The following is a 22764-nucleotide window of genomic DNA, read 5'->3' as shown; positions in this document are numbered from 1 at the left end:
CCCCTGAGTTCAATCCCTCGTACCCCCGCTTCAAAAAAAAAGAATATGGGAATCTCTTTATATTTTTTTTTTATTTCAACAACATAATATTCTTTCTTAACCATTGCACCTATTCTGCTAAGAAGTATCAAGGCAAAGAGGAAAACTCAGATGTTCCTTGTCGGAAACGTAAAGTCTTGCATCTTGTTTCCCAGTGGATTGCTCTGTACAAAGACTGGCTTCATGAAGATGAACATTCAAAAATGTTTTTAAAGGTAATCCAACACTTCCAGTTATTCTTTGATGCCAAATGATAGATTTTATTTACACATTTCAAGTCTCATATGTGGGACTGGGGTTATAGCTCAGCAGTAGAGTGCTCGCCTAGCACATGCAAGGTCTTGGGTTCGATCCTCAGCACCATGTAAAAATAAATAAATAAAATAAAGGTATTGTGTCCAACTAAAACTAAAAAATAAATTTTTTAAAAAAAAGTCTCATCCAACTTTTTTTGATAGTCAAGTTGTGATTCAGAGAAAATATAAATTCATTTTGATTTCTGAGGCCTGCTATAAGTAGAAACTTGATTTTTAAATATTTTATTATGAAAAAATAGTGAAGACAAATTTTATATTCACTAATTTAAGATAATATATGTAATATATATAAGATAATATGTAAGTCATGAGAACCTTACAAATGAAATTAAAAAGTCAAATAATATATACTTCAAAATTTGAAACTATTTAGTAAGTTGAGATTTATTATAAGTTTGAACTAACAAGTCTTATATCTGTATATAATATTTGGATAAGACATTATTTATCATCTTAAAATTATATTGACAAAGTATATAACTTTTTCAGAACATGGCATATTTTAAGAATTTTAAGAAGTAATAATTTTTGAAATAGATACTAATCTAGATGTACATTTCAAAAAAAATTGAATTGGATAAACTGATTTATTCAATTTAGGCTGCAGTATCTTTTCAGCACGAACAATTCTCTGGAGCTGATTAATAGACAGATGGATTCCTTTAGACACCAAAACCATATTAGGTATACAGATTTACATAGAGAGGAGATAGAATACAGTTCTACCTAGGGAGAATTCTATGTTAGAACAGGCAAGCACCTAAACTGATTCTGCATTTCATGAAGGGAATGAGTTTGAATTTAACATTTGGATGTCATTTAGACATCCAGTGAAAAACTGATCTGCTTATCTACATTCATGTTATTTTCAAAACAGCTTATTAGTTTCACTGATATTTTTCCCTCCCAAATGATTATGTACATGCACCTTATTTTTTTTAATGTAGACTAGGCATGGAAATCTCTAGTAACAAACCAGGGATCTCTGTTTCTAGCATTCCCTACACATAGTCCCTAAAAGCAGCTGTTGAGCAGTTAGAATTAAACCCCTGCATTGTCCTGATTCCACTTTGGGCCAGGTACTCATGGAGCGAGTCATTTTCTTTCTTTTTTGGCTTTACTGGGGATAGAACTCAGGGCCTTACACTTGCCAAACACACACTCTGAGCTGTGCCACTCATTTCAGCTGCCATTTGTCTTTTCCCTCCAGACCATTTACAGGAATGTTCTGGATGATGTCTATGAATATCCAATACTTGAAAAGGAATTGAAAGAATTTCAAAAAATACTTGGAATGCATCGTCGTCAGTAAGTAATTTTTCTTCTGGTAGTTAATGAACACAGCAAATGTAATAGAATTTGAAATGTCTTTTACATAAAGTTGATCTTTAACATTTGACACTGGGATTCATCTTGATTTCTTAGCTTTACTACTAATAAAATGGGTATTTTATTTATATACCACAAAATAAAATAAAACTAAATTAAGCTTATTGACTGCTTTAAAAAAAAAAAAACTCTATTTAACATGGTTAAAACAAACTGGGAGCTGGGCATGGAGGTGTAGACCTGTAATCCCAATGACTCGGAAGGCTGAGAAAAGAGGAGTGGAAGTTTAAGGCCAACCTGGGCAACTTAGGGAGTCTCTCCGAAATAAAAAATAAAAAGGGCTGGGGATGTAGCTCTATGGTAGAGCACCTCTGAGTTCAATTCTCAGTACCAAGAGAAAAACAAACAAATAATAGCAAGAACAAAAATAAACTGGGCCCCAACAACCTGCCCAAACAGAGTTATTTAATAAATTATTATTTTATTTTAAAAGTCTGCATTTTTACTTTGTCATTTGTGGACTCATAGCTATCTCTATAGAATAGGAAAAAAAAAGTTTCATAAATAAGTTCCAGGAGTGAGTCATGGAATATTTTAAAAGCTCAGTTTTATAGGTTCTATGAGGTTTCTTTACCAATTAAAAAGATTAAAGAACCCATTTACTCAATGATTCTTGGTGTGTGCAAATGTAGATTAGGACTGGCAACACCTGACTTTCCTGAGATTTTACCCCGACTCTTCTTATCAAATTTGGTAAATGAATACATCAGGTCATTATTCAGTTTTTGGATATAGCTGCAGAATTCACTGGAAGGAAAGAGCTGTTCTCTGATTGACAGGGCACTACCTATATCTATGGTAAACATGAACACATACGTTGCCAATCAGCCATCATAAGTGTACTTCTCATAGAAAATGTTAATTCAGGCCTTTTTGATTATTGATTTGAAAGGTAAAGGCTGGCTTTATTTTTAATAAAGGAGGTCTCCTTTCAAATGAAATGTAGATATAAATTAATCTTATAAGCAAACCACGTGTAAACTTTGGTCCTCAATCATCAAAATTAATAGTTAGAAATTTAAAAGTCGGGTGCAACTTAGGACAATGGGTTGGAAATGAATGTTGTGAACCATGATGCTCTTCTCTTATCACAGTCTACATTATATTAGATACCCATAGCTTAAGACTCCTATGAATATATAAACTAATAAATGAAACAAAAAAGGGGGGTGACAATTTTAGGTCAAAATAATCTCTCATGGGAGAGTCGTTCTATGCCATAAGGCAGTCTTGTGTACTTGGGAAACTTTAATTTATGTTTAATACATTTAAATACAACAAGTACCTCAGTGGAGTTTAATCTTTTTTCGTCTTCTTCATGTTACTGGGAATTAAACCCAGAGGAACTCAACCACTGCACTACATGGAGACAGGTACTAAGATACTTAGGAATTCACCAAATGGCTGAGGCTGGTTTTGAGTTTTCAATCCTCCTGTCTCAGCCTCTGAGTCTCTGGGATTGCAGGCATGCCCCATCACACCCAGCTGAGGGTTTAGTTTCAGTGGAGTAAATAAATCCAGTTACTCTCTTAATTCTTGGCTTTACATTCTGTGTGTAGATAACACAGTATGTCTGTGGAATACGTAGCTTCTTTTCTTCCTGGTTTGTTTGAAATTCAAAACCCAATGTCAAGTTTGTTGTAGATAGTAAATTAATAAATACTGTGTTTTATCTTTTTTAAAGAGGAAAATCCTTTACCCAGTGCTGAAAAATCAGTCTTCTGTGACAATAACTGCATTGTTCTGGGTTTGGGACAAAGATTGACTTGTTATCTTTTTCTTTTCAGCACTGTAGATGAATATTCACCACAAAGGAAGGTAGGTAGACCCTTTAGAATTGGCAGTGGGGAGATCTGGTTTGGAGACCTTACCTGGCCTCACTTGGCATTTCTCTTTCTTTTTTTAGTTGGTGAATGGTGGCACTGGGGTTGAACCCAGGGGTGCTTTACCACTGAACTATATATATATCCCCAGTCCTGTTTTTTTTTTTTGTTTTTTTGAGACATGATCTTGCTAAGTTGCCAAGGCTCGTCTTGAACTTGCAATTCTCCTGCCTCAGCCTTCTGAGTTGCTGGAGTATCGGTAGGCACCACCATGCCTGGCACCACTTGCATTTCTTCATAATTAAAATGAACACTGCTTCACACATAGCTGGGAAGGCAGGGAGGCCCAGGGCCGCAGCTCCCTGCCCTTCTCTGCTTTGCTGTGGTTTCCCTGTGCTGGTACGGATTTGATTTTAGCCATGTCCCCTTGGCTTTATGACATTTTCAATCTTTTGTGGTACATTTGGAGTCTCAGAGCTTCCCTGCTGTCCCCAGACTGATAAAATTTTGAATTTTAAAGCATTCATGCCCAAAACATTTAACTAAGAGAATCTTGACTCCAGGAGTTAGAAAATCTTATAAGGAAAAGGTTTACACTCTCACCAGGACAGAAAGGGAGCTGGTAGCGACAATATATATGTTCCTATTAAACTTGATGAGAGGGACATACAGAATAAGACCTCAGGCGCAAGTTTTGTAGAAGGAGACTATAATGTACCTATTTCCTTTAAGAAAGTCAGTGTGCTACAAGAGAAGTGGGAAACCATCTCCAGGCTGCTTTTGTGAAATATATAAAAAGCCGAAACTCAGATTGTGGTAACTGTAACTTTGGGTTAGAGTTGAGATGGGGAAGCCAGGTCTTTCTGGGGAGAAGAGTCTTTGGATGTTTGTTGTAGTTTGTAAAAGACAGAGGTGGAAAATGTGGGAGTATTCTCTAGCTGATACTAGGAGTAATTACAGGGGCTTTTTGCCTGCTACTGGCCTTGGCCACAGCCCATTGTATCTCTCAGAATCGCCACCTCCACATGTGTTAATTGAGGCAACTCCCAGTTTATTTCTTCAAGATTGGATGGGTAGATTTCATATTTAAAAAAAAAAATTGGCTAGCTCTTTTGGAACATGTTGTAAACAGCTGTGGTTTTCCAAAGGGCAGGAATACATTCATTCATTGTTCTCTTTCTCCCTTCTCACAGAATAAGGCCCTTTTCCACCAATTCAGTCTTAAGGAGAACTGGCTCCAGCATAGAGGAACTGTGACCGAAGCAGAGGAAAGTGAGTAGGATTTTCAGGGAGGGGTGGGGCTGATGAACTGCAGTTAGTCACCATGGCTCTCGGATCTGAACACCTCAGCCTGCCCTGAACCATCTTTTCTGGCTCTCAGCAAATCATCTGGGGATGATTTCCTTTTTCTTCCTTTGAGCATTACAGTTTTCTTAGATTGTAACACTGTCCAATGGACCCAGAATATTTTAAATTGGAGAAGCAAGGAAAGAAGGCTGTGCCAAGGACCTCCTTGACTTCTTGGGTAGAGGTTCACAATATACTGGAAACTCAATGTTTTCCTCCTGGAACCTTCTCCTTGATTCTGCTCATTGCCCAGGACTAACTGGAAAGGCCATCAAAGCCAGCGTGCAGGATGTTTGCTGAGGCAGTCCCTCTGAAATTTAGGGAAGAGAAATGAAAGGAAGGGTGGTTGGTGGAAATTCCTCCAAAGCAAAGCAGTGTCAGGCAGCGCCATGCACTGAATATGTTCCCAGCCAGTGCTCATTAGCTGACAGGGGTTCATGACTACAAGGTTCTTTCCATTAGCACCCAGAAACTTAAAAGCCTTTCTAGTGAATATTTTATACTGGCACCAAAATGGTGGCAGTGGTTTCCTCCCATTGGAACAAAGGTTGAGACAAGTGTAGAGCCAGGAAACAATGAATTAAAGTATTCACACTAGTGTGATTTTGAACCTCTCTTTGACTCATATTTCTCCATGTGCTAAAATTTGAAATATAGACATTTAATGTGTGTTGATTTTCTTGAATATTTTAAAAACAAAGTGTCACAAGTTTGCCTCTTCTGTGGTGTTTGTATAAATGCTGCAGGTAGATGAGTCTATTGTCTGACATCGTCAGCTTCCCCAAGTGAGAGCAAACAAAATTATCTTACCTCATGATGTGTTAATTTCTGAACTCCCTCGCCCATTTATCTTCTAATTTAATTGTATAGTTTTCCAAGCTGAGCTGCAAAAAGTCCAAGTATTTCAAGGTTCCTGGCCTCTTTCTCTTTCATCTGTTTATTAAGCAAAGTGTAAACTAACCCTCCAGTTAGTGGTTTGTAGACTGGATCTTTGCCTTGCTCAAAAATTGCATTTTTCCATTAAGGGAGGAAAGCTTTTTCCCCCTTTACAACCTATTGACAAAATATAAAACAACTATTTATTAGAAGCTATTGTTTTAGTGACACACCCAACCAAACCACGCAAAATCTGTCAAGTGCTTTCTACTTATATGTTTGCTTTAAGGCTCTAGACATGTCAACTCATGGTTAGGCTTTTGCTTTGTTTGCATTTCTATGAAAGGAATCCTTGGTTATTTTTTGTGATGCCATTTAAATTGCATATAAAATTTCTCTTAGGAGCTCATTCTTTTATATATATATATATATATATATATATATATATATATACACACATACATACAGAATATCTAATTATCCTGTATATTCTGAAGCAGCTAGTGTTTTATACATTCAGAACAGCTGATTTTAAGAAGCAGTGTGTCAACAATGTACGTTGCTATTAAAAGTTTTTGCTATTAAATCATAACCAAAAAAAAATTTCCAGGAGCCATTTACCCTGATGGTGATAATTTCCTAGTAATAATTATTAGCACCACAGATAATAAAAAAGGAAATTAAAAAGGTGAGAAATGTGACCTCTATTTGGAAACTAAACTCATCCCTACTTTGATAAGGGGGCAAGAGGGTCATTCTTAATGATTGAGAAAGCCGAACACAAAAACCAAGACAGATGACTGATTTTTAGATAAGCTTATGAGAATTCTAATAGCAAATGTGCTGTTTTTTATTGGTCCACTGAGACTGTTATGAAATGGAGTGTAAAATAAAAATTTATGAGTTAGATGTTTTAATATGCTGCTACTTTGGAAGATCCTAGTCACTCTCAATAAAGAGATTCAAAAGTACAGTCCTATGTAGCACAGATGCCACTATATTCTAGTCAGACGGTCTTTACCTCGATGCCAGGAGCATACATTTCTAAGACAATTGGGGAAACCTAACTACTACTTATGCCTATTCATCAGCGTTATAACATCTAAGTCTCCTGTGCTTGCAGGCACATACTTACAGGCATATAATCTGGGGCACTCCTGTGCTTAGGCAAATGCGTACATCTACTGCATATGCTTTAAAATGAAGAAAACAACAAAGTGGGTGCCTTGATTTGGGATAGTCTGTACCTCATGATCTCAGTTCTGTTCATAATTTGTTTTGACTTGTACAGTTTTTTGCCACGTGTATATAACGGAGCACTCCTATGTCAGTGTGAAGGCAAAAGTTTCCAGCACAGCACAAGAGATCCTCAAAGTTGTGGCAGAAAAGATCCAGCATGCAGAAGAGGATCTGGCTCTGGTGGCCATCACATTCTCGGGGGGTAAATTATTTTCTGTCCTTGCATATTAACCTTTCACTGGCTTTCCTCCAAAAGGAGAGAGTTGACATTTTTGTAGGATAAACACTGAGCTCTTCTCTTCTGGGCCCCCAGCTGGATGACCACAGTAACAATGAGAAGCTGCCTACCAGAGGTGTTTCCATGACAACAGTGGGGTAGCATTAGATGCTGAATTTCCTCCCCGAGAACTGAATAGTGAGGCACACCAGTGTTTTGAAATGCATTATAAAGCTTTTCATATTTTGTACTCTAGATAACCCTTCCATTTTCATATTTAAATTAACTTGGGAAATTGCTAAAGGATGACATTTCTGTAGGGGAAAAAAAATAAAAGATGGCCTTGAACTAGTCTTATTGCTGGCTGACAGTTTAATACATAAAAACTCCTGTCGGAAGAAAGGAAACTACACAATAAGCCAGAGCTCACAGGGCAATGTACCTTCAGGTGGACGTGGGGAGGAAGACCTAGTTACAGCTTTGCCTTCTGTTGGACTTTATTTATCCACAGAGAATGCTTTATTGTCTGTTTTCAATAAGATCACACAGATTACAAGCTGTCACTATTGATCTACTCAGCCTGAACAGACCCCATCATTTTCATGGGGACCTGTCAGATCTCAGTGTCACTGGCCTCCTTTTTGGCTTACTATCTTTATTTAATATCTCATTAACCCTGAGAAAAATACGAAGAAAGTAACTAAACATCAGAAGTTGAAAAAAATATAAGAACTCTGTGAACTAATCAACCAGAGATGGGGCAGGCAGGGGAGGGGAGCAGATAGACCACATTTCTGTTTTTCTTTGTTGTTCAGGAAGAGGTGAACCCCAGAATATACCCAGCATGACACTAGTTAAAGCATCATGAAATAGTATCTGGATCCTATCGCTTTGAGACCTACAGGCAGGTAAAATGGTCCTGTACGCTAGTCCATTACACAGCACACAGGCACTTCTCTTTAGGCCTAATGAAAGAGAGTCTCTCCTCTCTAGAACTCTGTACAACCTCTCAAAGCATGATCTAGGGCTAGAAGGGAGCTTGGTAGTAGAGCACATGCTTAAGATGCATGAGGCCCAGGGTTCAATACCTAGCACCTACCCCTGCCAAAAAATGATCTAGGGGGAAAACATGTGAACATGATGTATTCTAATCAAGGAGTGGTTGTTTTTTTGTTTTGGGTGGGGCAGGTGGTACTGAAAGTTGAACCCAAGGGTGCTTTACCACTAAGCCACATCCCCATGTTCTTTTTACTTTCTATTTTGAGACAGGGTCTTACTAAGTTGCTGATACTGGCCTTGAACTTAGAATCTTCCTACCTCAGTCTCCTGAGTTGCTGGGTTTATGGGTCTGTACCACTGCAATCCATCAAAAGTGGTTGAATTTTTATTAACATGTTTTAGATAGATATGATAAGTGTATATTTAATTTTTTGAGTGACTAAAAATATTAAATGATTTTAAACATTGAGTTTCATCAAAACCAACATTTGCTGCTCAAGATGCAGCCCCTGCAGAAAGTGATCATTAGGTCCCTGTCCCAAAAGGGCTAGAGAACGAAGGGGCTTCAGTAAACTTTACAACACAGTTGCTGGTGGCCCTGGGATGACTTGGAGCCGACAGAAACTGGCAACTAATGAGGGGCTCTTTTACTACCTAATATCTATTTGATGGCTGTGAAGTACCATTTTCATCCTCTATTAAATTAGATTCATCAGGATGTGCAGTGAGTTCTAATGGGGTCCATTGCTAATCATCAGTAGAAATGTCAGCTCGTCTCTGGAATTAGCCTACAGATTTGAAAATGTGCCACCATTTCCCATCCTTTAGGATTTTTTGTTTGTTAGTTTGTTTTTTAACATGTAAAGAACCTTCCTAGCCAGGCATGGTAGCATGTGCCTATAATCCTAGCAACCTGGGAGTATGAGGCAGAAAGATCACAAGTTTGAGCCCAGCCTGGGCAATTTAGTAAGATCCTGTCTTAAAATAGGGGGAAAAAAAAATAGGGCTGGGGATTTAGTTCAGTGGTAGAGCTCCCTGGGTTCAATCTCCAGTAATCCACCTCCACTCACAAAATACCTCCCTGGGCTGGGATATAGCTCGGTTGGTAGAGTGCTTGCCTTCCATGCATAGGCCCTGGGTTCAATCCCTAGCACCACACACATACACAAAAAAGTACTTTTCTGCCTGCATCTTATTACCCTCCTGAACAATCATTTTTTGTTGTTTTGTTTTTGTTTGGGGGTAGTGTTTTGTTTCTTGCAGTACTGGGAATTGAACTCAGGAGTGCTCTACCACTGAGCTACACTCCCAGCCCTTTATTTTTATACTTTTAAGACAGGGTCTCACTGAATTTCCCAGGCTGGGCTTGAACTTGTGATCCTTTTGCCCTGAGCTTTCTGCGTAGCTAGGTGTGCATGCCACCCAGCCTGGCAAAAAAAAAAAAAAAAGTTTTAATTAGAAAAAAAAGATATTTAATGTATTTCTTGCTCTGTTTACATATTTTGTTTTACAAATAATGTTTTAATGCTACTTCAGGATGAAATAACAATTTATTTCATCAAATTTGTTTATTCTTGTCAAAAAAAGTTTTGAAATGTTGGAGGTTTATGGCTTTCTCTTTAAAAAAAGTCCTATTCTAAAAACTTTAGTAGTTTCTAGATGCTTTGTACCCAGGTTATGGGTACATATGATATATGTGTGTGCTAACAATAACCTACTCACTTACTCAGAGGTTAAAATTCGGTTTTGATCTTTTATAGTACAGTAAAAGATCTGAAAGTTCTTTAGAACCCAGCTGAATGGAGCCATTTACTACCCACATCAAAAGTGCAGCATTCTAGTACTCTTGGTCTTTATAATGCTGGACCATTAAGAATATATTAGCCGCTGTCATTTATTTTTTAAAAAAATTTTAAAAAAATCATATATTAGAACCTGGCACAGTGGCCCATGCCTGTAAACCCGGCAGCTTGGGAGGATGAGGCAGGAGTATCACAAGTTCAAAGCCAGCCTCACCAATAGTGAGGTGCTAAGCAACTCAGTGAGACCCTGTCTCTAAATAAAATACAAAATAGGGCTGGGGATGGGAATGTGGCTTAGTGGTCAAGTGCCCTGAGTTCAATCCCCGGTACCAAAAAAAAAAAAGAAACCAGAATAAACTGAGAATCATATTTTTGGTTTTAGCAAAACAGGAAACTTACCAAAAAGTAATAATCAGTGTTCAAGTTTTAAAATTATTTTTAGGAAAATATAATGAGTGTTTTTCTTAAAAAAAATAATTGGAAAGCAATTTTTGTCAATAACTTTAAAAATATCCATTCCCTTTGACCCTATAATTTTAGTACTGAGAGTCTATCTTAAGAAAATCATCTATAAGCAGACTAGGATTTATGTGCAAGGATGTTGACCTCAGCAATATATATTATGGCTGCTATGCTAATAGAACCCATTTATCAAGTGCCTATTATGTGCCAGGCCCTGTGCTAGTACTTACCATGTATCATGTCATTTAATTTATATGACCAAAAGAAAGGAAACGATTAAATGTTCAACAGTAGAGGAAAGATAAGATGATGGCATAATGAGCTGTTACATAACCAATTAAACATGACATATATAAATAACTTTGATAAGTGGGTAAGAGCTTATAATACAATCAGAATATAAAGCCTTAAATGGACCCAATTACAAGTCTATGTGTGTATGAGTAATTATAAATGCATGTGAATAATAACTGCAAATATGTATAGGAGTATAATTATTTTGGAGAGAGGATGATGAGTAAATTTTACTTTGTTCCTTTAACTGTCCTATGTTCTAAAGAATAACTAAAGTAAGAACTTCAAGAGAGTTCTACTCCATGGCATTCAACCTGATTAATGCCTACACTGAGCTGAGCAGTGATATCCATGTTACTTCTGGTGTCATGTATAATGTGTAGAACTGAATTAATCTACTTTAAATCCTAGTTAATATACTTTTGAACATATTTCGTGGGCAATTTTAACTCAGTACATGTTTTGTGTAGGCCTATTTTGTTTATAATTACTTTTTTTTTTTAAATAAAGAAAAGCACGAACTTCAGCCGAATGACTTGGCCATCTCCAAATCTCTTGAGGCATCTGGTCGGATCTGTGTCTACCGGAAAGACCTGGCTGACACTTTGGTAAGAACCTTTAGCCCTGTACTTCAAACCTAAATGTCAGACTCAAGACATACTTCCACATGCTTTATAATGAAAAAAAAATATATATATATATATATATAAAAAATATATATATATATATACATACACACACACACATATATATATATAATATATATACATATATATAATATATATATATATATATTATATATATATGTATGAACTGTGTCTTTCCCTAGCCAGCTGCCAGAGCACACTGCTTCTGCAAAACAAGGAGCTGCCTACCTTAGGAGCTCTTCCTGCCTACCTTAGGAGCTCTTCAGCTCCTTCTCGCTGCTTTCTGATCTCCTGAAAAAAGGGATTGGAAGCAAGTGACTGCTTCTCCTATGGAATTTCAATTTAGCTTATTCTTGTTTGGGAGGTATGTGGAGATCAAACTGAGAAATGTTCCGCGGGTGAATTTAGGGGCAAACAGACTGAATGCTTTGGTTCAATGCACTCGGTGCACTCTGAGTGCTCGGTTTCCTTGAAGAAAGAGTGAGAGGGCGGGGGTAGAACTTAATTGGTAGAGTGCTTGCCTCACATGCATAAGGCCCTGGGTTCAATCTCCAGCACCACAGGGAAAAAAAAAAGAGAGAGAGAGAGAAGAAAGAGTGGATTATCAGCCCTCCCTATGTAGGATGGGGTCATAAGGATGGACATCAGACACCACTGAAGAACAGGAGTTTGAAGAAATTTAGAACACATCCTTTCAGTAGTCAAGACTTCAGTCTCTTGGCTGCTTCTTGAAAGGCAGGGTCAGGCTAGATCCACCATCTAGGACAAGCAGGCTCTAACAGTGTGATCATACCTTCTAGACTCAAGGCCCTTTCATGGAGTCGTCACTGGGGCCTGTCTTTCTAGCTGGCTCCCATTGTATATATAATTAAGGAATTTTTATCCCACATGGGTTAACCAAAATTGTTTTAATAAAAACATTCTATGTAAAATTATCTGCAGGACATCAAGCTAACATAATAATGTTCATCACTGTCAATTTTCATATTTATAACCTGATAGGGGTTTGCTGAGTAACTGACCTATAGTATCTCATTTAACATTCCCAATAAACCTGTAAGTTTTAGAAAGGCTAAATTACTCACTAGCTTCCTAAACCACACAAGGGAGAGTGCTAGGATTTTTTTTTTCCTTAATTTTATTTTGAGACAGGATCTTGCTAAGTTGCTGAGGCTAGCCTCAAGCTTGCAATCCTCCTGCCTCTGGCCCCCAAGTAGCTAGAATTATCAGCATATACCACCATGCCCAGGCAGCAGACTACTAGGATTTTTAAATCCCGTTATGTTTGACTCAGAAGCTCCTGCACATTCCTTTCATTTATAGGTGATGAGGAAGAAAAGGAGTGGGAAGCATTTGCTTTACTTGGGCCTTTTCTGTTCTGACCTTTAGCAGATCACAGGTCCTACATAACACCCTCAGTGAAACATGATCAACTGGGTAGTTAGTAAACATTTTTTTAAAAAAACTGGGGCTTGAACCCAGGGACACTCTACCCTTGAGCTACATCTCCAGACTTTTTTTTTTTTTTTCATTTGAGACAGATTCTCACTAAGTTGCCAAGAGTCTTGCTAAATTGATGAGTCTGGCCTGAAACTTGTGAGCCTCCTGCCTCAGCCTCCAGATTTACTGAGCGTTACCTAGCCCAGCTCTGCACAGTATCTCTTTTAGTAAATATTGAAATTGATTGTACCCTTCCCTGTGATTTAACGTGTAGCCACTCTGGGGCTCCCGGCAGTGAAGGGACCTGCAGTTGAATTGCCTCCCAGTCCTCTCTAAGCCACACAGCCCTCATGCGGTTCCTTGATCAAGCTGTTCAGTCTCAGGCACCCGGTGCAATGTCTCCATGGAGTAAGTGGTACTGTGATGTATGTTCTAAGAGAGGCCAGATTCCATCCTGCCCTCAGATGTCTCCCCCATCAACTTGGGGCACCACTTCACATTTCTTCTTGGGAATCATAAAATTCAGTGTTTCATCTGAAAAGAATTTTAGTTAAAATAGAACATCATGAGGGAAGAATAACACAGGAAACACAAGAAAAACCTAAGTGAAAGTTTTGGAACCCACTAGCACTTTGATTTCATTTTAGTATATCTTTTAGACATCAGGAATTAGAATATGTTTCCTAGACTAGGGAGTGGACGACCCTGAACAACCAACCAGAGGGGCAGTCCCAGGGTAAGGGGCACGCATAGGGAAAATTTAGATAAAAAGCCAAATGAACACACCCTTACAACTCCAAATTATTCAGCCGCTATTGGTGTTCCTTCCCTTTGACAATCTGTGGTGAAGTCAGCCTGGTCCCATCCTAGCAGACTGACCCTGAGGAACCTTGTCCCCCACCCCAGCACCTCCTCATCTGGAAGCTCGTTCATTTAGTCAGCACTTTCTGAGCTCCTTGCCATGGCCAGCACTGGGGATAAGAGGCAGTTTAAACCTTCCTCCTCTGAATCATTGTTCTTCAGAGGGAAATCTCTGAGAAGATCTTTTTGTTATGAGTTGCTTTTTTTGTTTTGTTTTGTTTTTGTTGTTGTTTTGTTATTTTTAATTAGGAAACCTCTTAATAAATGTAAAACTTCTAGAAATGCAAATCATTTATTTTTCAGATTAGAAGTAGACACTATTATTTGGCATCTGAAATAGTCCCTCCTTTCTGCCATATCTTTATTTTTGCAAAGTCCCATTCTCTTAGTTATTAGCTATTCAAGTCCAGCCCCTCAAATGATGGAAGAATTTGTATTTTAATTAGAAAGTGTCAAATATTTTGGAAAGGTGCCAAATTATTTTTTAATAGCTTTAATGGTGATGATAAATTTAAAGTTGCATTGGCATTTAATTATTTCTGGCCAGATTTTTAAGGAAGTTACCAGCCTCCTATGATTAGGCACCATTTTTTTTTATAGAGAAAGCAGCTAATACTTAAGAAGTTACCATAGGATATAAATGAAATAGCTTTTATTTTTTATTCCATGTTGAATTTTTTCACTTTCCACGGGCATTTTAATAAAACTTGTAAATGTGTATCTGGGATGAGACTTGTTAAACATATTTCCTGTAAAAGCCATGTCTGTCTTTATTGAAGTGCACTCTGACATTTCTTTTGTTTGTTTTTCTACTAACCCTGCTGGCACATTAATTCTTACCAGCAGCCAAAGTGATTTCAGGGCTTTTGCTTTCATTATGCTGTCTGCCAGGGCAGTGTTTTATAATCAGATTTGTGGGTGGGTGTGTGCTGGCTTGGGGGGGGGGAGGGGGAGGGGGAGGCTAACTCAGTGAAGTATCATTGATCACATTCTACCAGTTCCAAGACTGTTTCCTAAATTGGCTATAACTCACTGAAGGTGAACAGACCAGGAAAAATATTAAGCGCACCCAGAAATGATTACCTTTCTTATCTGGGCTTCTGGTGAACTTCTATAGGCAGCCAATTCACTGAAAAACTTGTGGGAATTACTGAGGCTCCTTTTTTTGCTTGTCTGTCGGTTTAGAACCCGTTTGCAGAAAATGAGGAATCTCAGCAAAGGTCAATAAGGATTTTGGGAATGAACACTTGGGATCTTGCTCTGGAATTAATGAATTTTGATTGGAGTCTGTTCAATTCAATTCATGAGGTGAGTAGGGAGTGAAAAGATCAAAATGCTAATGCTATTTTCACTGTGAATTCTTCTTGAAGAGATGTTTTGATGTGCAGTGGTAGAGTTATGCTAGGATGGCATGGTCCAAAAGTTATTTTGTGGACTTAAAGTATGTTGGAAGTCTGACCCTACCCTAGGTAAATTGGGTTATGTAATCATGCTTTTATATACTTGTGTATAGTAGTACAGATATGGTATATTTTTATATGTGTATATACATTTATATAGGCATATGATTTGTGTGTGCATATATATACATATATATGATGCTTTAATGGAATTGAAGAATGGTTTTATGTTTGATTTTTGATTTTCCCATTTTTTGCATGAAGTTTACAGTAATCATATTTATATTTGAACACATACACATATAAAAGATGTGTATACCCATCCTTTTACTTAAGAACATTCCAAAATTTAGACTGTGCTCTTAAGACTTCAAATACTTTCTTTCAAATATTGGATATTTTTCAAATTTCATATCCATTACTCTCTCTCTTCTGGATAGAGAATAACATTTTTGAATAATAGATTAGGAGCTAAAACGATTAATGAGTAAATGTGGCTGGTAGAAAGGCTCATAGGAATCGTGAGATGAAGAATGTTACAGCCCTGTGTGACCACATGTTGGACTTTACCATGTAATGACATTTTTCATTCCAAAATGGCTTTTCCTTTTGAAGGAGAACCTCATGCCCTATTTAAGGATCTTTAAGTTTCATTTTTATTTTGGAATGTCGGTTTAGAACCCATTTGCAGAAAATGAGGAATCACATTTCACATTTAAAAATTTCAATATTACCATCTGAATTTGAGCAAGAAGTGTGCTTGCTCAGGCTGAATGACTTTGTCTTTGGCAGTGTTGGTGGTATGGGAAGTGCCACTGCTTATGCAGGGGAGAGTGTGGATTACTTCTGTCAAATGTGCACACACTGTCATTTAAAAACAAATCCTGGGGCTGGGGCTCAGTGGTAGAACACTTGCGTAGTACTCGGGAGGCCCGGGGTTTGATCATCAGCACCAGATAAATAAATAAATTTTTAAAAATAAATTTAAAAAAAAAACAAATCTCTTCTGTTGCTTTTGTGCAGTAGATATAAATAGTTACTGGTTCTGCTTTATTTGTAAATTATTAGGACTAGCTCTTAATCTCAATTTTCTTTCTGTTTACATTTTGGCAATATCTCATTATCAGTGGTTCTCAAAGAGCAGGTCCCCAGGCCACCATCTCCAGAACCACTAGGGAACTAGATAGAGTTGTGCATTTTCAGCCTGTCCAGAGTCTACTAAGTCAGAAATCAGGGACAGGCTGATTAGCTCTCAAAGTCTCCCAGGTGGTCCTAACTCACATTAAAATTGATAACTGATTTGAAGTCTGATGTGCACCTTAACAAACACTAGTAGTGTTTGTGTTTTCACTTGAGTTTTCTACATAACAAGTTTGAGAAGTTTAGGGATTCCATTTGACCTGTGATTATAACTTTAGAATATTTTTATTTTTATCATATAAAGATATCTTCCTTACAGTCAGAAAAATTATATGAGGATTCTAGGTGAGCATTATTGAATGAGGCATCTCTAAAACTAAAGCTCAATCACTCTGAATTTAATATCCTATTATTTGTTCTGTTTTCTGTAAACATATGAATGATATGGTGTGGCTACCTGAAGCAGCTCTTAAAAATGAACGAAATGTTCTATCTGCTTTATGTTGTGCTAAAAATAATCCCTGGCATGGGTACATTTTCTTTCAGCAAGAGCTTATCTACTTCACATTCAGCAGACAGGGAAGTGGGGAGCACACTGTGAACCTCAGCCTTCTGCTCCAGAGATGCAATGAAGTCCAGCTCTGGGTGGCCACAGAGATTCTGCTCTGCAGCCAGCTGTGCAAGCGAGTGCAGCTGGTGAAAAAATTCATCAAAATCGCAGCTCAGTAAGTTGCTGGTGGTGAAAGTGCTATTTCCATTATCTCCTTGAGAAAGTACTTCAGTTTTGTTTTTTAGTTTGTTTTTTGTTTTCTTTGGTTTGGTTTGGTTTTTCCCCTTGTGATAATGAGATGGTTTGGGAGATAAAAACATAATATCAGGGTAAATGACCAAATGTTCTTGAGTATTTAAGTTTTGCATTTAAAAATATTTATATCTTAAAGTAAATGTCCAAATAACAGACTGAAGCACCATGTTCCATGCTCAGAACTAATAAACAGAACCCAGTCTTACAGTGTCGCTGGCTTAACTACAGTAGACTCAGCAAATGGGAGAAGATGATGTGAGTGAGAATTCTTGAAAATCAGGTGCATTCTGAGAGGATCCTGCTCATTGTTTTTTGATGCCTATAGTATAAACTTTTGCAAACTCTTTTGTTAGAAAGCCCTTCACCAGCTGCCCTACCTTCCCCCTGAGCCTCACCCCCTAGGTGCAGCCTATACTCTGAATATGTCTGTCATGCACAGTAACTTCCAAGTCTGGCCACGTGGTATTGGCTCTGCCAAGAATGGCCACTAACACTCAGCAAGTTGCTGCTTTTCTTCAAGACCTTGGTCAAATGTTACTTCCTTCCAGATGACTTTCAGATGCAGGTCCCAAAACTTTTTAAAAAGTAAATAAATTAAAAGAATAAAATCAGATGCCAGATCCACTAACTCCCCTCAGCACACGCATACTTTTTACCCTTTTAATTCTTTCACTGGACTCTGTTAGGACAGGAACCAATTCTATTCAGTGATTGTGCCTGGCATAGAATATGGTACACAGCTGTGACTCAGTAAGTGTTGGTTGAATGAAATTTTAATAATTTGTCTCTTAAAATACAAGATTGGATTCAGTTAGCATATTCAGATAGCATTCTGCTATCATATATACATAATTAAAATAAATAAATAAATTTTTTTTTTTTTAAAAAGTACAAGATTGTTATCCTTCCTAAGAATGTTCTTTGGGCAGCTTCCCAATAGAAACAGTGCAGATCAAAATCTTCCCCAGTTACTTTTGCCTCCTAGGCTTCCCACTTTATTTCTTCTTTGTCTTCCAAAATAGTTTGTATGTCACACAATTTTCAAGTACAGTCATCTCTGTGTCGTCAGGGGATTGGTTCCAGGATCCCCCTCAGGATACCAAAATCAGAGGATGCCCAGATTCCTTATATAAAATGGAATAGCATTTGCATGTAGCCTGCATACATCCATACTTTAAACCCTCTCTAGATTATAATACCTAATGCATTATGAATACTATTTAAATAGCTGTTATCCTGAACTGTTTAGGAACTCATGACAAAAAAAAAAAAAAAAGCCTACACATGTTCAGTACAAGCACACCATCATGGTCCTAACTACATAGTACATGAACTGCAACTGGTTGAATCCACACATCTTGAACGCATAGACAGGGAGGGCTGACTGTGCCTGTCAATGCAGTATATTCAAGAAACATATCAATCATATGTATAGCTCTATACAAGGTAGGTTGGGGCAATCAGACTGAGTCTGCCCAATCTTGCCTTCAAGCAGCTTGCCGTCATCTGGGATACTCCTATAGCTCAACCAGCTGCTGTGCAGAATAGGGTTGGGGAATGTCCTGGGATGAGGTCTGATTCTGTAAGGGACTTCAGGGAAGGGAAAGCTCATATTCAGGGTGTGGAATCGGAATCAGGAAACACTAGTGAAGGAAGTAGTGTCTGAGGACATATTTGCATTCTGGGTGGAATTTGATAGGTAAAAAGTCTAAAGAGCATTCTCTCCATGGAGCAGCCTCACTGGAGACAGAAGCACAGTCTGGCCAGGGAAGGCCACCTCCACAAATCTGGGGAATATAGAGGGATGTTTGTAAGGAAGCTGTTAGAGATTTATCTGCAAAGGAAAATGTTACCAAACCATGAAGGATCCTGACTTTCATCTGAATTAAGGAGGCAGAATGATGTGATCAGAATTGCCATTCAAAAACTGTACCATAGGTGAAAAGACCCCAGAAGGAGGAGCTTGTGTTTACCAAGGCAAGAGATCATGGAAGCACCTGACCAAGGTCTGCTGTGACTGGGATGTAAGGGAAGATAACAGGTTGAATCTTAAGACTGCTTTTATGCCAAGTGCTTTTTTTTTTTTTTAAATTCAGCCTGTATATTCTAAAATGGACTGTAAGATTCCTAAAGATGAGTCTCTTTTAGGTAAAAAGCTTTCTTATAAATAGCTATTACATGGAGAAATAGGACATCAATGTTCCAAGGAGTAAAATGATACCACCCAGCTCCATTCCTAGTATAAGATTATATCTATCCTCAGGGAAAAGAAATATATTCATATCTTCTCCATATAGCTCCATGCTCCTGAATTATTTATGGTACTGGTATCTGTCCTGGCCCATGGGATGGAATGCCAACAGAAACATAAAGTTAAATTCCTTATAATCACACTAGTAGGAACAACCAAGGGAAAACAGTAATTTCCACAATCATGAAGTGTTTTCTCTGCCGAAGGCATCCTATTTACATATTCATGTTTCCCTCCTCAGCATCCCCATCCCCCACCTCTGTGGATTGAGTGGATTTTATTTCCTCACAGAGACAAAGGAGTGTTTGCTGGGCTGGAATGTTTAGTGTCAGTCTGTTCTTTTCCTGGAATGAATGACCCATGGTAACAGGATTCCAGACTGGAATAGTAGCTGATATTTGCACTGTAAAATTTGTCTTCTGCATAAATTGTATTTACATTAATTCAGTTCTATTTTTAAACAGATACAGGCATCAGTTAGCTTGTGTTTTGTTGTTGTTGTTTTATGTTTGACTATAAAGAAAAAACCTTATGGGCTATGAAAAATATTTGTAGGGAGCTAACAGATAAAAAGATGAGAATTATATTTAAGATTTTATATGATAAATGATGCTGAAAAAAGAGGAATAATAAACTTTTTATCATAAAAATAATAAAACTATTTCCCCAAAAGTTCTTGTTTCAACTTTGGGAAATGCTGTGTAAAGAGCTCACTGTATGCGAGGCAATCGGATATGGACAGAATATAAAAAATGAATGGATACATACTCTAATGTTAAGAGCCTGCTGCCCAGAGGAGATGATATATGGAATGACCAGAAGTGAGAGAGACCACCAGCAAGGTGCTTCTGGCAGAGGGATGGAACATTCCTTCTGACCAGAGCCTCAGCACAGGGTTGGGTATTTCAAAACATCAAGTTAGGAGGTGGAGCTAGCTCTTGTTTGTTCTGGCTGGTGTGAGCTTTCCAGGGGTCTGAGGAGGAAGAAGGAGTACAATGAGTGAATTAATGACCAAGGAGAGGTGGAGTCACTGAACTGAGGCCTAAGACAGCAGCCATTCTCATATTAATGGAATATATCAAGCCAGGTCCACCAGGGGAAAGCTGACAAGGAACCAGGTAAAGGGGTCAACTGAAATGAGGCCCAGTTGCCTCATACCTACCAGAGACAGCTGACAGCCTAAAACTGGCAGGACTCAGAGGGATAGGCCCTGCCAGCCAAGGCTCCACAGTGAGGTGCCTGATGATGTGTGCCACCCAAGTATCTTTGACACTGGGTGTGGAGGCAGCAGTACTTTCCCAGTTCAACTGCTCATGGGGATAGAACCTCTTGGAACTCGGGTGTAGCTGGACTGGGACAGTGTCTGATTCACTAGGCAGCAGCCTCTGCCTCTTCTCTAACAGCCCAAACTATTTCCCTGGTTATAAACTATACATTCTTATTTACTCCTTGTGCCTCTGGATATTTATAAATAGCTTTGAGGGAACCTCAAGAACCTTTAAAGACTTCCTAGCTTTTGCTGGTAAAAAGTTGTCAGGGAGGAACTAAAAATAACTTAAAGGCCAACACTAGCTGAAAAATAAATCATGCATATGTTCTTGATGAATGTAGCTATTGATGATGGTAGTGAAGTGCCTCTAGTACCTAATATAACATGATGTTTACCTAGAAAAGCAGAATTGTAGACCATGTCCCAAAATTCCCTTTGAGATGTTGTTGGAGATATGATGGAAGAGATGGCATCTGAAGGAAACTAAACTAGCATTGCTAGGTACCTGTTGAGTGCCTGGCTCACTGCTAAACACATTGATGTTTAGTTATTGAGGCAGAACAGTTTGTTACTCTTAAAGCCTTACTTCAGAGAAGTTGTGTTCAAATGCTCTCCAGATAAAGAAGTGTCTGGAATTCACAGGTTGCTCATTCTGGTCTGAAGTCCAAGCCCTCTCTCCTGACTTTGAAAATTAGTGGGATATTGACCACATTGGCCTCTGGTGATTGATATTATGCAGAATGGATAACCTTATAGAGTGCCTGGGGCACAACATGATCTTAGCTGTCATTTTATTTCTTTATTTTTTTAATGAGAAAGGTGAGAAAGAAACCCCAGGATAGATGCTGTATTTTAAACACATACATAATATAGTAGTCATTTTGTTGGTAGCAAAGAAAATGTGTCTAAGTAGGGTGGGATGAGGAAAACATAGGCCTGTGAGGTGAGACGTGCTTTTGACTGTCAAAAACTGAGAATAGCAGACCAATTCAAGAGAGAAGGATATGGCATGGAGAGAAAAAGGTGAATTAAAGGTTGTTCTGTTGAAGTTATAAATGCATACAAAATAGGTTTTAAAGGAAAGAAGATCTTGTGAAATGTCAGGAGGTGTCAAGAGCATAGACCTTTTCTTAAAGGAAGAGCGAAAGCACGGGATCACTTCTTTTGCTTTAGGAACAGCCGAGGGTTCCCACTCCTCCCCTGGGCAGTGAAGGGCAGGGAGACTGAACTCTGGCCTGAAAGAGTCTTTCCAGCTTTATCTTTTGTGATCACACATTTAAAGATTATTTCCTCAAAGTGTACTCTGCTTTCCTTTATTCCATAGCTGCAAAGCCCAGAGAAATCTGAATTCCTTCTTTGCCATTGTGATGGGCCTTAACACTGCTTCTGTCAGCCGACTGTCACAGACCTGGGAGGTGAGTCTTGGGGTCCCATTGCAGGGGGGTTGGGCATGGGCAAAAAAATGAAAGAAAGAAAAAGAAATTCCAGAGAAAGTCTTTATTTAAAATAAATTGATTTATGAGTAGGTCGTGTAGCTTAGTGGTAGATGGCTTGCCTAGCATGCTCAAGACCCTGGGTTCCATCCTTAATATTGCTAAATAAATTAATTTGATTTAAACAGTTTAAATGTGATAAGTACTAGTAGGCTAAAAATGCTGAACAGTAATGGGTCAATGTGGTAGGGAGCATTTCCATCAAATATTCTTTAAAACAGTTCTCTAATATCTATGAAAATGATGAAAATTGTAGAACATTCCTTAGCTATGATCAGCCTTCCTCCTGGGGGCGCCACTGCCATGCTGGCTGGTCCTGTCACAGTCTGGCCTGCATGATGCCATGTGCTCAGAAGTGGGTTTGCAGTGATGTTCATGAATTTGACCTTCAAGGCCTCTCATCTGCAAGTCTCCAGCATCGTGTTCACATGCACAGCACATATCTTTGTAAAATTTGTCAAAGTAAAGTTATTTTAAAAGAAGGCCCACAAAATGTAATAAGTTTGAGGCCCCCAAATGCTGACTGTCCTCCCTCTTTGAATGATGAAGGCTTTTGGGGTTGGAAGATAGAGGAGTCTACTCAAGTTCTGTCACATGGGCCCTGAGGACAGCGTGGGAAGGACCGAACTTGGGGATCCTCTAAAGAGCCAGAC

The 22764-nt window shown here is 38.3% G+C and overlaps 1 protein-coding gene across 2 annotated transcripts in view; it reads left to right on the top strand.

The window, feature by feature from the left end:
• Positions 1-22764, top strand: part of Rapgef5 (Rap guanine nucleotide exchange factor 5) — a 229368-nt gene that overhangs the window by 186396 nt on the left and 20208 nt on the right. For both annotated transcript variants that reach the window (XM_027932668.2, XM_071613720.1), the window contains exons 13-21: positions 110-254; positions 1567-1664; positions 3533-3563; positions 4762-4840; positions 7083-7232; positions 11315-11412; positions 14938-15060; positions 16839-17017; positions 21943-22033. In XM_027932668.2, coding sequence (XP_027788469.2) covers positions 110-254; positions 1567-1664; positions 3533-3563; positions 4762-4840; positions 7083-7232; positions 11315-11412; positions 14938-15060; positions 16839-17017; positions 21943-22033 — 994 coding nt within the window. The remainder of the gene's footprint in view (positions 1-109; positions 255-1566; positions 1665-3532; positions 3564-4761; positions 4841-7082; positions 7233-11314; positions 11413-14937; positions 15061-16838; positions 17018-21942; positions 22034-22764) is intronic.

This window comes from Marmota flaviventris, chromosome 1 (assembly GCF_047511675.1).
Source record: "Marmota flaviventris isolate mMarFla1 chromosome 1, mMarFla1.hap1, whole genome shotgun sequence".
Classification (NCBI taxonomy): domain Eukaryota; kingdom Metazoa; phylum Chordata; class Mammalia; order Rodentia; family Sciuridae; genus Marmota; species Marmota flaviventris.
Note: the sequence above shows the minus strand (reverse complement) of the source record. Positions and strands in the feature narration are given on the sequence as shown.